General features: G+C 40.5%; 2 protein-coding genes across 2 annotated transcripts; both read right to left on the reverse strand.

Moving 5' to 3' along the window:
* Nucleotides 1–644: 644 nt before the first annotated feature.
* Nucleotides 645–8,649, reverse strand: LOC144635812 (cytosolic phospholipase A2-like). Its single transcript, XM_078494925.1, has 13 exons — nt 8,524–8,649; nt 7,984–8,099; nt 7,851–7,888; nt 7,511–7,646; nt 7,227–7,363; nt 6,154–6,379; nt 5,307–5,424; nt 4,665–4,802; nt 4,107–4,220; nt 3,071–3,328; nt 2,323–2,510; nt 1,668–1,857; nt 645–1,073 (listed from the first exon to the last, which is right to left on the reverse strand). Exons 2-13 carry the CDS (start codon nt 8,086–8,088, stop codon nt 832–834), a joined length of 1,890 nt encoding a protein of 629 aa, XP_078351051.1. The 5' UTR covers nt 8,089–8,099; nt 8,524–8,649; the 3' UTR covers nt 645–831.
* Nucleotides 8,650–14,299: 5,650 nt separating this feature from the next.
* Nucleotides 14,300–16,173, reverse strand: LOC144635830 (XK-related protein 6-like). Its single transcript, XM_078494947.1, has one exon. It carries the CDS (start codon nt 15,680–15,682, stop codon nt 14,489–14,491), a length of 1,194 nt encoding a protein of 397 aa, XP_078351073.1. The 5' UTR covers nt 15,683–16,173; the 3' UTR covers nt 14,300–14,488.
* Nucleotides 16,174–16,305: the final 132 nt, after the last annotated feature.

Genomic DNA, 16,305 nt, shown 5'->3' on the forward strand with positions numbered 1-16,305 from the left:
TTATATCATTCAACTTCGCACTTGAAATCACGTTCAACAGCAGAATCTATTTTAAACGTCTAACTGCACAAAAAGCTAGGAAATAAGGCTCGCATATTGCCCAGTGAGCCGTCGTTGTAATACTTTTTGACTATTTTAGTTCTTTTATACTTTATGACATTAAAAAATTTCCTTACGCCGGAAGTCAAAAAATTAAAGAAAGAGGCGGGGGATATAAGGAATATGTTTGTTACATCATATATTTACTTCCTGGACAAAATATATTTAATAGATATAGTTCTAGCAAGTGTAGACAATTCCAACAATCAAACATGTATAAAAGACTTTACACCTCAAGACCAAGTTAGATAATTCCGATGTTAACCTCCTTGTTAATCCCGAAAATGTCAGCTTGACGTAGAAGCTGACTGCTTTATACAGGTTTGATTGTAATACAATTACACCAATGAGGCAAGACTATTTTACTGATACATAATGTATACATGTTTAAATGTACATGTATCCACAATTTAAGGCAGATAGTTGAACACATTTGTAGTATATTCAATAAAATTATCCGTAGAACGAGCAGTCCTAGCTCATTATTGAATTCTCTACATGGTAGTTCACCGGTCTAGCATTATAGAAGCCCGGGGCGGCATATGAAAGAGACTGGGATTCCCGTCAGAAAATTGGCGCTAACTTAGAGCGCACATTCATCGCATAACAAAGTTCAACATATTTTCAATAAATAACGTTTTGAATCTGAGGGGTAAATAAATAATTTTTGCATACTTTTATAATAAGTATCAATAAGTTCATAGCGTGTAAGAATAACATGATTTAAGACGATCAGCTTTGTACTTCAGATTCCGGAGACTGTAGTCGCTGTTGGCGTCGTCTTTGTACACATTCAGCAATAACGTCTTTAATAGTTTGTTCACCAAGAAGCGTGTTAAATTCATTAAGATCCGCCAACCGATTAAATTGTTCCTTGCGGTAATGAAAGTTGAAAGTGCTGTACCAGTTATGGCGATCCTCGAAAAGTGAAAAGTTAGCGTAATCCTTATCTTCTTTTGTCTCTCGAGGTATGCCTAAAGAATTAAAGAGAAAGAAATGTTGTCAAAAAAATTATCATCCCCCAGTTGTTCAAAGGGTGGTTGACATTATCCACCGGATAAATCGACCAGTGTCCGGTGGATAAGTGCTGACAAAACATACTGCGCTATCCACTGGATAGTGATTTATCCGGTGCATAGCGTTATCCAACCTTCCAACAACTGGGGCCTGGGTGATGGGTAACAGGTAAAGCTTGCATTCTAGCCTAGTGACCCATCAGGCCAGAGCTATTCTCCGCCGGTTTCCATAGCACTGGCAGAGACCAATTGAAGGAGAATTTCTACTATTCCCCGTGGATGGGATGCTAGTCAATCGCAGGGTTACCCCCAGCGTTTAATCTATAGCGGTAATCATTTTAATTTTACTCCTGGACATGGATAGGGGGCGAAATAAGTGCCCTTCCCAAGAACAAGACGCAATGACCCCTGTCGGCCATGCAGGACTCGAACTGGGACCTCTCAATCCAGAGTCCAGCGCGCTAACCATTAGGCCACAGCGCTTCCCAAACCGTTTGGTAGGCTTAGCATTATATTTAACGAACAAGAAAAGCAAATAAACAAGTGCCAAACCTGGCTTAATTTGTTGTTTGAAAGTTTTATTTGCCAGCACAAAGTGGATGACGATTGGACATGTTGGATCTGTAGGATGTCGAAACACGTACACCTCTTTCATACCGTGCTTCTTGTATTTCTGTTCGGCTTTAATAGGAGGAAATTTTAATTTGTTCTTTTTGGCCCATTCTTCTGCTAATAAGAGTTCCTGAGAGGACAAAAAGAATTAAAGACAAACTAAGCAGTTCCTTCTTTTCAATAAATCACAGCCGTTACTTAGATAGTCACGCAACATTCCTCTTGGGCAAGAAGAAGCGTTGCGTGACGACAACGTAACTGATAAGAAGGAGCAGGAGACTGCATTGGAGCGGAACCCAAAAACTGGGTTTGCTGGAGAAGTGCTGCTTATATAAGGTCGATGCTCTGGAAGAAGCCAATCGAAAGGGTCTAAATAATTTCTTTGTATCAAGTACCGCTGTAGCCTAACACGCTACGCGACTGGGTTTCTTTTAAAGTTGACGTTAAAGCAAGGATGTCTCAATAGATCTCATGCAAAAAAACGAGCCAGCCAATCGGATGATACGTTATATAATGGCATAACCAAAATGGAACAAAACTAAAAAATCAGTGCATGCTACTCGTTTCAGTAGTTATGAAATATACACTTCTTTACCTCGAAAGGAAATTCAACATCCCTTTTTCGTGCGCTGAAGTCAAAAGAGATAAAGACATCCACCTTCCTCTCAGGCCTCAGTAGGGGAGGGTACGGGGAATTGAACACGAGCCCGCTGTCAACCAAGTATATGTGACTGGATGTGAGAGCTAACTCGTCAGCGGCATCAGTCTCATCCTCAGCTTCGCCTGCGAAACAGAATTGGTTGAACTCTTTAATTCCTGAATAAAAGTGACCCTTCTTACATAGTAATGCAAGCCTGGCGAAGCCTGGCGACAAGAACTGGAGAAACTCGTCAAACTGATGCATTGCCAGAACTAAAATATGCATGGGGGTAAACAGTAGAGAGACGAAAAAGTGAAACAAAATAATATTTTAGTCCCACACGTTTTCAAGCTTTGTCTTCAACAGTGGCCCGGGTTCGTTTCCCGAAAACGGCGTCATATATGAGTCTTTTGTTGGTTCTCACCATTGCTCCGAGGGTTTTTCTCCGGTTTTCCGGTTTTCCTCCCTCCACAAAAACCAACATTTCTAAATTCCAATTCGAACGGGAGTTCGAAGGCCACAGGTTTTGTCAGTCGCAAGACTGTTATGTGCAACCCTCGTTAAACAAAGTCTACCCTTAACGAAAATCTGGTCGATTTGCCACAAAATTTGCTGGCCAACAAACTGATGAAATAATCATACACGTTATGTATGCCTTCATAAAAAAAATAAAGAACAAAGCTATTCTAAAAAGACAACAAACCTGAGAGAAATGGGGCCGTTAATATTTGCAGGCCGCGAAGAAAATTATGTACCAGGCCTGCTCGACCAGTGCGTGTTTTTAACACTGCGAGCTTATCCACAAGATTTTCAAAGAAGCGTCCGAAGAAACCTTCGTCATCATTATCTTTTTCCTTAGTTTCACCGCTTGTGTTGTTGTTGTCTGTGACGTCATCATCATCCTCATTGTCACTGTCACTATCGTCATCATCATCATCATCCTTCCCGTCAATCATTTCTCCTATAGTACAGGGAGAAAGGTGAATTGACATGCACTGCACTTAATCTCTCTCCTCCGCAGAGGCTCCTGAGAGGTTTTTGGTGGGGAGAGTCCGCTGTACGAAAAGAGTGCAGGCGAAATAAAACGGCGAGAGCGGCCGCGGGAGTGGATCTACCCGTGCAGTGGATCTCTCTTGTAATGCGCCTGCACTCACCATGCCCAGCGGTTTTTTGTACAACCGAACGCCCCATCGGGAACCTCTGCGGAGGAGAGAGGCACTTAATGGTGTTTGCGTTATAAATGCTGAGCGTGAATTATTTGTCACTTGAATGTGTCGCGCTAATTTACGGTTGTTTTTCTGTAAAACAGTTAGAGACGCGCCTAAACCAAAAGGGCTACCTTGTTCAACTTGGATAGACGGATCCCGAAGAGTCGAGCACTGGTCGGAGCATTCTGTTGAGTTGTTAGAAATGACACCTTGCTCCCACAGTACCTGCTCCACCCAGGGGTATACGGATACCAGTTACTGGAAGTAACGTGCGATGTAAGTAAGTTGCGCTCTGTCTGGCAGAACTCACATAAATGACCGTTCTGCACATGCACAAAGGGCGATCTTTGCTAACGTCATTATTTACATTTTGCCATGTCCTTTCAATATACAGAATTGATATTTATGTTAGCTCGATCAGAAAATGAAGCGCTTATGCTAATGAGACAAATATATGAAGCATAGCACAGGTTCGATTTCAATTTTGAAATTTTCACATTAAAGAATGAAGACAAAAAGGTCATTACTTACGTAGCTCTTCTCTCAGATCTCCAGGGTTACTCATATCGTCGATTGTGTCGCTGGGAAGTTTTGCTTCATGGAGAACACGGTGTAGTACAATGGTGAAGGCGCTGCCCCATATACCTGCGGGCGCATCAGTATTACAGAGGTCGAACCTTTCTTCATTTCAAAAAAAAACACATCGCCAACCTCGTCCCCAGGGGGACGAGGCTGACACACCGCGTCATTGCGGTTGGTAAATGAGCTATTAAACGCACGGGCGTCTATAAAATTTTAGGGGTCCTAGGAGGGGCGTTAAATAGATATGAAGCGTTAAACGTCAACAAAACAAATAAGAAGAGTAGTGTAAGCGGAGTACGATAAAAAACAGAGTTTGCAAGTAGGGGACCAATCTAAACTGCGCTTATGTAAAGCCTAGAGATGTCGTTCATAGTTCGACATCGATGTCTTCATCGCCATCGGGGTCAACCATGTTGGCATCAATGGCGTCTTCCATCGGTCATTCCATCAGCTATAACGTCATTAGTCCAGTAGGGCTACTAGAAGATACGTGAGTGTTCATTTTACCTTGTAAGTAGTGAAGAGGAGGTTCAGGGTACGGTCCGACTAGTTTGCCGCAGAAAAACTTGCTTCCAAAGTATTCCGTTTTCATGAATGTCCCATATCGTGCTACGCCTATTTCGTACGGCGAAAACTCGAGCCATTCTGTAGGTAAAAGTCCAAATTAAACACATAAAAAAACATTTTTCCTACCTAGCCTAAAAACTATGTTATTTAATATGGAGCTCAAGAAGAGTATTGATAGATCTTTAACTCAGTGTTGTCTGAACTTTCGCTGCCGCCTATAGCTGGTTAGAAACTCACTTGGGAGTTATGATCAGAAGCGGCTGAAATGCAGGCAACCTGACCTTCTCATTACAAAGTGTAGGTAGGTAGTTTCTGTAGTTGCTTGCATTTTAGAGGAACTCCGCGTGAAGTCCGCATATGCAAAGGACATTTAACTTTTGTGAAAAGTGTCGTTGACTATTAACTACAATAGTCACAATAATGGGTAAGTGCTTGTATTTACATAACTCTTGGAGTAAAACGCACAATCAGTGTTTTTTCACTTGTGAAAGGTAGAGTAGTCCTCTCAGAATGATAATACCTTTAGCTGATGTTAAGGTAATATTCCAGATAGTGTTAAATGATCACGACATATGAACTCACCACAATACTTCTTAGCAGGGACATCTTTTTTCACATGTACACAGCAGTACAGAGGAAAAGGAACCACGGCACTCTCGATTTTTTGCTGTTGTTCACTTAGCAACGGCATTTCGTCGCGCTGTGATGAAAAACGAAAAGGAAAATCAATCACTGAACAAATAGTAAACCTATACCATCAAAAAGAGTTTGAGAAAAATATTTCTTTATCCTTCAAATCCCTGCAACAGGCCTCCTCGTGTGTGCCGACAGATTAGCCGCATGCTCAGCCAATCGGCTTGGCCTATAAAATGGTAAACCTATTCAATTTTCTGTTACAAACAGCTAACAAGTAAATGAATTGAATACAAGAAAATTGGTGGTGTTATGTTGCATACACGTAGTGCTGTATATTACAATGTTAATCAAAAATATTTTTAAATATTTGTTAAAACAACGGAGTTATCAACAGAGTTTTATCGAGGGAGGCTCCGCCCCGAGGTCCAAACAATCACCAATTTATATATTACGCACCTCTATCACATACCTACAATGGACATTCTAGCTAATGCGTCTTTTTTCTATACTCCGTTAAAAATTAAGTGCCTTTTACAAAACGTTTCACTTAGCTTGAGTAACCCCCTTAAAATACTTAGATGAATCAACTGTTAGAAGCGTCTTTTCGAAATGTTTTGAAAAGGTCTTTTAAATACCTAAATGAGAGATTTCCCACCGTTTTTCGGTATTCTATACTTTAACTCAAGAAACTCCTACGTCTTGCCTGAAAAAGATACCCTTTCGGGCGGAACTTCCCCGTATACTCCATTATATATAGGAAGTACCCCCCGCCCCTGCTATTTAACCAACTTACATCTTTCAGAATCGTGTCGCCGACCAAGTAACCAAACAAGTCGGTAAAACTAACTGGCTGTCCTCGTTGTTTCTTTTCCACAATTATTTTAAGATGTCTGTACATCCAGGAAGGTGTAAACATTAGCCACATCCAGTTATCGCTAATGTTGTCCCTCAAGGTGTCGCGGATCACTCTTGGATGGAGATGGGGCCATTCAGGGTGAGAGTACAGCGTGGAGAGGTACCTTGGAGAATCGTAAAGCCATCATTTGTGAGCGCGAGAAAGAGATATGACAGACGCGGTCTTTTTTTGAAAGAAGGGCCGAAACACGACGCGTGGGAAATACAGTTTGTACCGGGAAAGCGAGGTCAGATTATTTTCGTAAAATTTTAATTTCAAACTTTAAACAAAGATACATAAAGTAGCAAATTATGTTATTGATCATACTTGTTAGAAAGCGTACAGTCGCACATTTTTATGCTGTGAACCTGTCTGAAAGTTCCCCGGAAAATTTCCTTGCTACATGCATAACAAACGGAATAAGGAAGTGCGTGCCGGCTCCGACTCCATCTTAAGATGCCTAATACAGGCTTATTCAGATCGTGAACATATCATAAGTCATCCTCGGAGACCCAGCTGCAGGGGCAGTTAGTTGGGGCGGGGGAAAGTCTATACGGGCGAAAAAAAAAATCGGCGAAGAAAAGTTAAGAACGAAAAGAAGAGCCCTTGGGGACAATCTCTTACCGGTCTTTTCGTTCTTGACTTTTCTTCGCCGATTTTTTTTTCGCCCGTATAGACTTTCCCCCGCCCCCACTAACTGACCCTGGGTCTCCGAGGATGATCATTAGTCTAATTTTCAGACAAACACTGCGTTCCGCGCCACTTTCAACTGGAAGCCTTCCTAAAGATTTATATTATTTGGCCTAAATTTTCAGTTCAGCGTCAGATGTCCACAATGAACCCCAATCAGTATCAATAAATCACAAATCTAATGATCAGTATTTTATACTGCGTACTGTTTGCTGTGTGCTCAAGAGTCCTCATGGGCCCGATGAGGATAAGTAAGTACTGCGTACTGTGCCAAGACTTACCAGGCTGAACCAGACAGTCCTGCCGTGTACATTGCACAGTCTAATACGTGCATGTCCTTCAGAGCACAAAACACACCGCTGAGTGACACCATGGCGCGAAATCCACCACCGGACCCCAGAATAGCGACATTCGGGACCTGGGAACCAGATTAATAGAGATTAATACAATCATATCAATTCTATGATAAGCAGGAGCCATATTCGGAGGAAATCCCCTGTACGACGATCGACGAGGATGATAATTTTATATACTATAAACAACCAATATCTTCGTTTTAACTTACTTCATCGATTGTTTGTGGTCCGCGCTCACCAAGAAATGTCTTCATGGATTCAAAAACAAAATCTTTTCTTTCCAGAATAAATTTCTCCTCCTCCTGGCAAAGTTCTGTACTGTAACGCATGTCTGTCGGTGCAGTGCTACAAAAACAAACGAATTACAAAAATTCAGGATACTTGATGTAATGTAGTTAGACAAAAACTAGTGAGGTCGCCTCAGTGCAGCCGTTCGGTTTTGTCACGCGTAAGTGATGAGAATATCGTTGCGTGACGACCAGGAGACTATGAGCTACAATGCAAGTACAACTTTTTCAATCCAAACGGAAAGAGAAATATGGGACTCACCAATATTGCACCTTCATTTCCATATCGACTTTTGACACCTAAATTGAAATTGAAATACAATCAGTTCTGGATTACAAGTGCAGAGGCCTTCATGAGAAACGACAACAAGAGGTGGTGTTACTTCGTGTAATACCTCACGAAATGTGAACGTCTTCGCGCAAGTCTTGTTTATCTCCAAAGTTCCAAGGTCGAAAGTTTCTGTTTCTACAAAGTCATCTTTTATGATATCCGATTCCATCAGTGTTATTTCTATAAAAGACAAATAAAAACTTTAATCGTTTGGTGATTAATTTTGTCTTCAATCTCGTCCCCACTCGGGTCCAGGGCCTTTCAGCAGTCAAATCCAAAATGGGGGACACTGTGTCCGCCACCTTAGATTTGACTGCCTGTACAAAAAGTTTGAGAACAACTGCAAATATATATAAAACCGATAAGGATTCAGCACAATTGATTATTTTGAAACAACGATGTCAGAGCATCGCCTTTTATACCACTCTAGCAGAGCAAGGCGTTTTTTGTGTGTTTTTTGTTTTGTTTGATTGTTTGTTTGTTTGTTTGTTTGCTTGTTTGTTTGCTGGTTTGTTAGTTAAGTTTTAGCTGGCTGGTTGGTTTTTGGGGTCAAACCAGGAGAGATAAGAGGCGGCTGTGTTCTTACGTTGCCCGTGTCACTTACGTAACAAATTCAACTTCTCCGGATCGAGATAAAAATAGAAGACTTCGTCCCATGTTGGATCGCTTGTGTTGCTTTGAACTTTTGTTTTTCGTTTGCCGTGTGGCGATGTTGGAATAAACAGCTGGACATATGGATCCGGTGTATCAACTAGAAAAGAGACAACGCAAATATAAGACATAAATACGTCAAGAATTTGTTAAATTTGTTATGTTACAAATCGCATTGCAGTAGTTTAGGATTTGACCCAGAAACTGAACTGTATAGTGTAAATATCTCTGGAGATATAATTTTGTGTCACTTTTTGTAGTTCCCGTTCACCTGCAAGCGGCTTAATTTAACTCCCAATTCTGCCAAAAAGCGGTATTTTAGAGCCGGCATCGAATCCAAACTATTTTTATAAGAGTTAGATGGAAGATATATATAGTTTAATTTTCGTGTGTAGGCAAAATATACCTTTTTATCGTCCTTTTTGCTGCCAGAAAAGCTTTCAGAACTTTTTTAAGAAACTAAAAAGACAATTCGTATTTCACAATTTTTGTACATCTTTTTACAATGTTCCAACCGATTTTTGAAACAGTCAATCGTGGATTCGCCATTGACGAATAGCGTTGATACTGATTTTTACTGTTCAACCTACTTTATTTTAGGTTGGCCCCCCCTACACGGAGACTAGCGAGACTAAAAGTTGAGGAGTACTTACGTAAGTCATCAAATGAACCTAACGTGATATGATGTCCACGAAGTACTTTGACTTCTAGTAATAAACATGGACGATACGAAGCCTGTAATTTAAACAAAGAAAACTTCGTTAACAGGTCAACACAACACACGTCAAGATATCGCTACGCTCGATTAGTGGCAGAGTTTTTGTAAAGGTAGAGTCTATCCAGCAACAAGGAAACAAAGCATATAAGCGTGTCTTTCGCCGGATTCCGTAAGAGGAAACAACTTGCGATCAGGCGTTCTTCTTTGTTTTTCTTATCTCAGGTTAGGGGAAACAGGGACTATTTAGAGTCTAAAAACAATGTACAATGTATGTTTAAATCCAAAATATTCTTATGACAATGTCAGAGATAATATCATACCTGTAATATTTTGGGAGAGGAATTTGGTTGTTTTCTAACATCATTTTGCGATCCTGCAGGTTTGATCGCCTCCTTAGCCTCTGGAGACGATAAATGTGATTTACTCGCATCTGTAGACCAAATATAAATAAAACAGATTGCTTTAAAATAAAATCATGTCCTGGTACACATCACGAGCCTAATGGCGCACCGGATTAGTTTCTCCATCCTAGTCTAATTGTTTCACCTTACATACAAGGTAATGTTATCTCACGATTGCACCTTGTTTTGTAATTGTATTTTGTTTTTTTTTATGCCACTGAGTACCATTTTTTGGTGGGGGCGGCTTAGAAGAGAAATCGCAAAGTTTCCTTGGGGAAGAGAGGGGGTAGGTAGGGTGACCCTGGGTGGAGGGTCACTCGCTCTGAAGGCAGGGTGACCCAAGGGGGCAATCCAACTTTTTTCTATATAAACCCTTTGGCTATTTTTGACTCGCCTTCAAGGTACAAGTTCGGAAATTCGGAGCATGCGTGAAACCGGGAGGGCCAAGTTTTGACTCGTTTGGCAGGACCAACTTTTCTGATAAAACGGGCGTTAAGAAACGGCTAGGAGAAGAGGGCAACCCTCCTACCAGGGACAAATTTTCTTCGCATAAACAGGCTCGAAGAACAACCGTATGACTAGTGCTACAGGTGGTATGTAAGGCTCGCAATGCATACATGTATACGTTGATTATGCATGTATAGCTTATATTCTAGATGCCTTCATAACTGAAAATTCATTGCGATATTGTTGAATTGCGTGAGAATTTTTTAATTTTGGATTCACTAGTATGAAAAAATGCCCCTTAATTCCACTAACAAACATTAACTGTAATCACGTTTTGTCTTGGGTCATATAGTGGTCCATTAGAAAGTCGACTTCAAACTCAGCATTCAAAGGAGAAAACCTCCATAAAACTTAAGACAAGGTGAAGAAAAACAAGACTCTCTGCACAGGTGAAAATTGCAGTGTATTGTTTGTTTCTTTTCATGATACACTGTCAAGGTAAACAAACCGCTGGTATCTTTTTATACACTTAGGTAAAGAGCAGCCCTGTAATCCGGAATTAAACCAAGCAAACGAAGGCAGATTCCACAAAAGCCTTGAATCTTCAACCGTTTGGTGCCAGCCACTAAACATCCATGTCTCTACTGTGTTCGTCTGCATAATTATATGCCGTAATTATATGACTGACGCCGTATATTTTGGCATCGATTAAGTTTTAAAAAATACATTATTTATATAGCGCTGTGATAACGGCCCGAGTATTGGTGTTCCGTAACAATTTATGGAGCATAACAAGTGACATTATAAATTTCATTGTTTCAGACAGCAATATGAGTGTAAAATGGTCGGTAAGAGGAAATGAAAATTAAGAAAATGGGCTCTTATGCTCTTATGTCATCGCCTTTGTGGTCACAGAATAGAAGCGCCTACGGTTGTTTGTTATTTGATTGGATGCATGTTTGGAAAGCCAACAAAATGATGTCAGAAATTTGTTAGACAACTGAAACAAAAACTAAATATGAAAGTGACAGCTCGGCAGACCAGCTCGGCTATAAATTTCAGTTTAAGTCCATTGCAACGACGCTTGAAAATTCACAACTACATTTGCAAAAAAAGTTCAAAAGAAAAGTAATGAAGCGTGAAGTGAAAATTTGCATACTGACCTTGTTTACATCGTTCCAGTACTCGTAAAATTTGAAATGTGTACAATTTTTACTTTGATTTTAACGTACAGTATGAATACAACTAAAAGTGCAGTGGCAAACCTTTCCAACTGACTTTCTTACTCACTCTCAAAAACTTTTTACATAGGACGACAATTGCAATCAGTAATGAGAGTATTCTGCCAAACTCAAGGGACAACTCAACACAACAACTAAGTGCTCAGGCAGCTACAAACAATAAAAATAAAACCAAGGGAAGCATTCGTTTTGTAACGCTGCCAGGCTTACCTTGATGAGCGGGCAAACTTTGTGTCTCTTGAGGTTGCGTGATTTGTACTCCTGGGTCCGTGGAATCTTCTCCGGCAACGTTTCTGTTATCTAGCCCTTTATTAACCGTTCCGTTTGTATTTGTTGCTTGAACATCATTATTGTTGAAGCGCATAGGTATTGGGTTCTTGACTGTGACCTGAGAGACCTTTTTAGAAGGACTAGAACCCATGATCTACAGCCGCTTCATACACCTTTAACTGAATTACCTAAAGGTATTTCAGTGATAAATCAAAGGCACGAAATAGCAGTTTGTGCTGTGTCAATATTCATTGTTGAACGATGGTAAAACAATTAACAGCGTGCAACAATAGACTCAAACTTTGTTTAACAACACTAAACACTGCTTGAACTGATAGCGACTTATTGTATTAGGTGACGTCATGGACATCTAAATTGTGCTTAACTTTCTTATACATACGTGAAACTTACTTACTTAAGTTTAGTTAATACAAATATTTAGACGTGTGCTCGTTGCTGGCGGCGATACCGATGACGTAGTAATGACGTGTTTGGTTAATTCATAACAACACAAACAAAAAATATTGGCCGGTCTCACTGGATATTTTTAACAAACCAGTGGAAAAAGGATTAGAGAATAATTACGAAACTAGATCTCAGAGATCTCCCAAAGAGGATTTTTATATGCATGATATCGTTTTCGAAGCTTGAAAAACAATTTAAGACAGTTCTCTCCCAGACGTTGCATTGGCATGGACGAAGATACAGATACAGGTACGAGGGATATACCAAGAGGGAGCAAAGGCCTGGGTGATGGGTTTCATCATTCATGCTTGGATTGAGGCAGGATTGGTGACAACGCACCGAGGTTCTATATCACCTATCCTTTTTGCGCCACTGTGTCGCAAAAGGCGCGCAGAGTTTTCCGGCCTTTTCCTCTGAATGTGCGATGGCTGCGTGAGAAATAGATTTTTTGCGCACACACAGGAGAAGATCAGTGATCACTGCCAAAAAAAGGCGCCATCTCTTACTGAAAAAGCGCTCAAACTCACATCTCTTGCTGAAAAGGCGCACATTCACGGTACTAACTGAAAAGGCGCAAATACTTACTACTTACAGATTAGGCGCAAATTCACAACTCTTGCAAAAAGGCGCATATTCACATCTTTTGCTGAAAAGGCGCAGATTCACATCTCTTGCAAAAAAGGCGCAAATTCACATCTCTTGCTGAAAAAGCGGAAATTCACAACTCTTACAGAAAAGGCGCAAATTCACAACTCTTGCCAAAAAGGCTCAAATTCACATCTTTTGCTGAAAAGGCGCAGATTCACATCTTTTGCTAAAAAGGCGCAAATTCACATCTCTTGCTAAAAAGGCGCAGATTCACATCACTTGCTGAAAAGGCGCAAATTCACATCTCTTACTGAAAAGGCGCAAATTCACATCTCTCACTGAAAAGGCGCAAATTCAAATCACTTGCTGAAAAGGCGCAAATTCACATCTCTTGCTGAAAAGGCGCAAATTCACATCTCTTGCTGAAAAGGCGGAAATTCACAACTCTTACAGAAATGGCGCAAATTCACAACTCTTGCAAAAAAGGCGCAGATTCACATCTTTTGCTGAAAAGGCGTAAATTTACATCTCTTGCCAAAAAGGCGCAAATTCACATCTTTTGCTGAAAAGGCGCAGATTCACATCTTTTGCTAAAAAGGCGCAAATTCACATCTCTTGCTAAAAAGGCGCAGATTCACATCACTTGCTGAAAAGGCGCAAATTCACATCTCTTACTGAAAAGGCGCAAATTCACATCACTTGCTGAAAAGGCGCAAATTCACATCTCTTGCTGAAAAGACGCAAATTCACATCCCTTGCTGAAAAGGCGCAAGTTCACATCTCTTGCTGAAAAGGCGCAAATTCACATCTCTCACTGAAAAGGCGCAAATTCACATCACTTGCTGAAAAGGCGCAAATTCACATCACTTGCTGAAAAGGCGCAAATTCACATCACTTGCTGAAAAGGCGCAAATTCACATCACTGGCTGAAAAGGCGCAAGTTCACATCTCTTGCTGAAAAGGCGCAAATTCACATCTCTCACTGAAAAGGCGCAAATTCACATCACTTGCTGAAAAGGCGCAAATTCACATCTCTTGCTGAAAAGGCGCAAATTCACATCTCTTGCTGAAAAGGCGCAAAGTTACATCTCTTGCTGAAGAGGTGCAAATTCTCATCTAGTGAGGACGGCTGAATTTCAGACTAATTCTCATCACGAACTGCTGAAAACGGGCGCAAACTGAGATCATGTTCACTCACAAGTTGAAGAGACACGAATTCGATCACTCATTACATCGATCAGGTTTTCTCAGCTGGTTCTCTCCACAATTACCACACGCGCAAAAAAGACACAATATACTTATAATATAGCGATTTGTTATTATATATTATTATAGCATGTTATTCTTATTCTTGTTATTCTTGCTTATTTATACACAGGTAACCAAAGTGCTCTACCAGTATACTATATGAGTTTGAATGCTCTGAAATTTGATGGGAATTTAAGACCCTTTCCCTCGAAAAATTGCAAATAAAGTGAATAAAAGTGTTAAAACCTCGCCTGTCGTGTTTTTATCTTTCGACGTCTGGAAGGCTCCTGGAAACCGTTTTGGGCGAGTTTGAGTTTTTCGTAGGAAAAGTGTATCTTTTTCCACAATTTCAGATTCTTTAGTCCAGTCCCTGAACTCTCTCTTCCGCCCGCCCCGTATAGGTGTTGAACCTGGGCGCGAGAAGAGAGAGTCCAGGATAACCTGCAGATCCTTACGAACTCTTTTACAGCAGACTGATGGTACGCTTTCAGTGGTTACCCGTGATTTACATTATTTCTGTAATATATTATATCATTGATATTATTCTTGGGGAAAGTTTGGACCATACCTAGATTTGCCTGATTTTACTTGTGATTCTGATTGGCCCGCGTGATTGTCAGAATGGAGATGTGCCTCTATACCTGGGATTTCTTGTTCATAAGGCCTCACTCGCGGGGGTTTTCGAAAGAATACGAAAGTAAACATTAGCTGTACTATTGTGCCTAATATAGATAAAACAATCACAGAGACAGTGATAATTTTAGAAATCCATCGATCCCACCTGGAATCGCTTGCCGTTGACCACGTGAAAAATAACGAAACCATGAGAACGTTTTCAGTTATAAAACAAAAGTAAAACAGAGATGAAGAAACTATGGATCGCCCAAGTTTTATGTCAAAGAATTTGGGATTCAGCTCTTTTACTTTGAATCCCAGGTAAACAAAAATGTAGCAAGGCATTAGAAGGCAGGCAATCCACCATACCTCCTTCTCGGTAAAGTAATCGTGATTTTTGTACAAATATATGGAAACACATACGAATTCGTGGAAAGCCAGTACCGCTGAAGTAACCCATTTAAATGCGACAAGGAAAGTCACGATTGACAGCCCACGTGCCGCAATGAGGCAAGCGTTGTAAAATATTACGGCAATGAAATGGGTTAGTTTAGCCTCTTTGACAAAACTGCTGTATTCGAACAGGGTCAATACCCAGACAAGGTTAACAAATGTCACAGAAATTGAAAAAATCTGCAAATCAGATATTTTCTCATCTTGAATAATCGTCACGTAAATCTGAAGGATCATCTGCGGCATATTTTCTAAAAGCCCTTCTACATAATGGTACACCTTCTCCGCTCTGTAGTCCTGCCGAAGCTTTTCGTCGTCGACAAGCCAGCCCTGATAGCTCCAAACTTCATCGTAATGCCGTAAACAAACAAGAAGAAGCTTGATCTTTAGAATGCCTGATCCGCATGGATTGGCAAAGAATAGAAATCGTTTCACAAGCGTGATGGCCGTTTCTTGTCTAAAACGTTGTAAAAGGTATGCTAGGGTTAGCAGAAACGATGGTAACACCGCAAACGCGAGGCAAAAGCTGAACCAGACGTATTGGTGATGTTGATAGTAAGTTGTTGCTATCAAAATGTCGGTTGCTACGTCGGAACAAGTAAGGAGAGCTCCAAACGAATACTTGAGGATTTCGTATTGACCAAGTCGTATAGCATTCTCTGCCATGCCGCTATCAAGCCAACATTACAGCGATTTGAACTGAGATGTAATTAAAACAAGCAAAATAGAGCTCCAGCGAGACTCTGGTGTATCGTTTCCTTTGCCTGTTGTCAACCGAACCGCAGATTAAATTATTTACCAGTTTGCGTGACAGATACCGTATCATCAATAACGCGTGTATCAATAAACAATTCTACTCGACTTCTTTACCTTTTATCAGTCATTTAGTGTCTTGTATCCTTAAAGTATTTCTGTTCCTGCGTTCATCCTGATCGCAAAAGGGTTCGATGGAATCATCGTTCAGTCTTCCAGTGTGAATCCTGTTTTCACTTTCGTGACTATTTTAAATCACTTTGCAAACAAGACAGCCGGCGCATTTCCATAATCTTGCTACATCGATATGCTTTTAGCTTAGATCGATGAACAAAAAAAAACAAATAATCAGAACCTTTCGATTTTGTGAAACAAGTCTTTAGGAAGAAATCTTTCAAAAAGGAAAATCGTACACATGCAAATTTTCATTAGACGTCAATGCCATTGTCAATGTAAGGTAAAAAGTAAACGCACAGGGTGGGGGTGTGTTTTAAAATCGGCTTTCGTAAGTAGAAAATGCTTTAATTATTTTATTT

This window comes from Oculina patagonica, chromosome 13, assembly GCF_052425735.1.
Source record: "Oculina patagonica isolate OP01 chromosome 13, crgOcupat, whole genome shotgun sequence".
NCBI lineage: Eukaryota > Metazoa > Cnidaria > Anthozoa > Scleractinia > Oculinidae > Oculina > Oculina patagonica.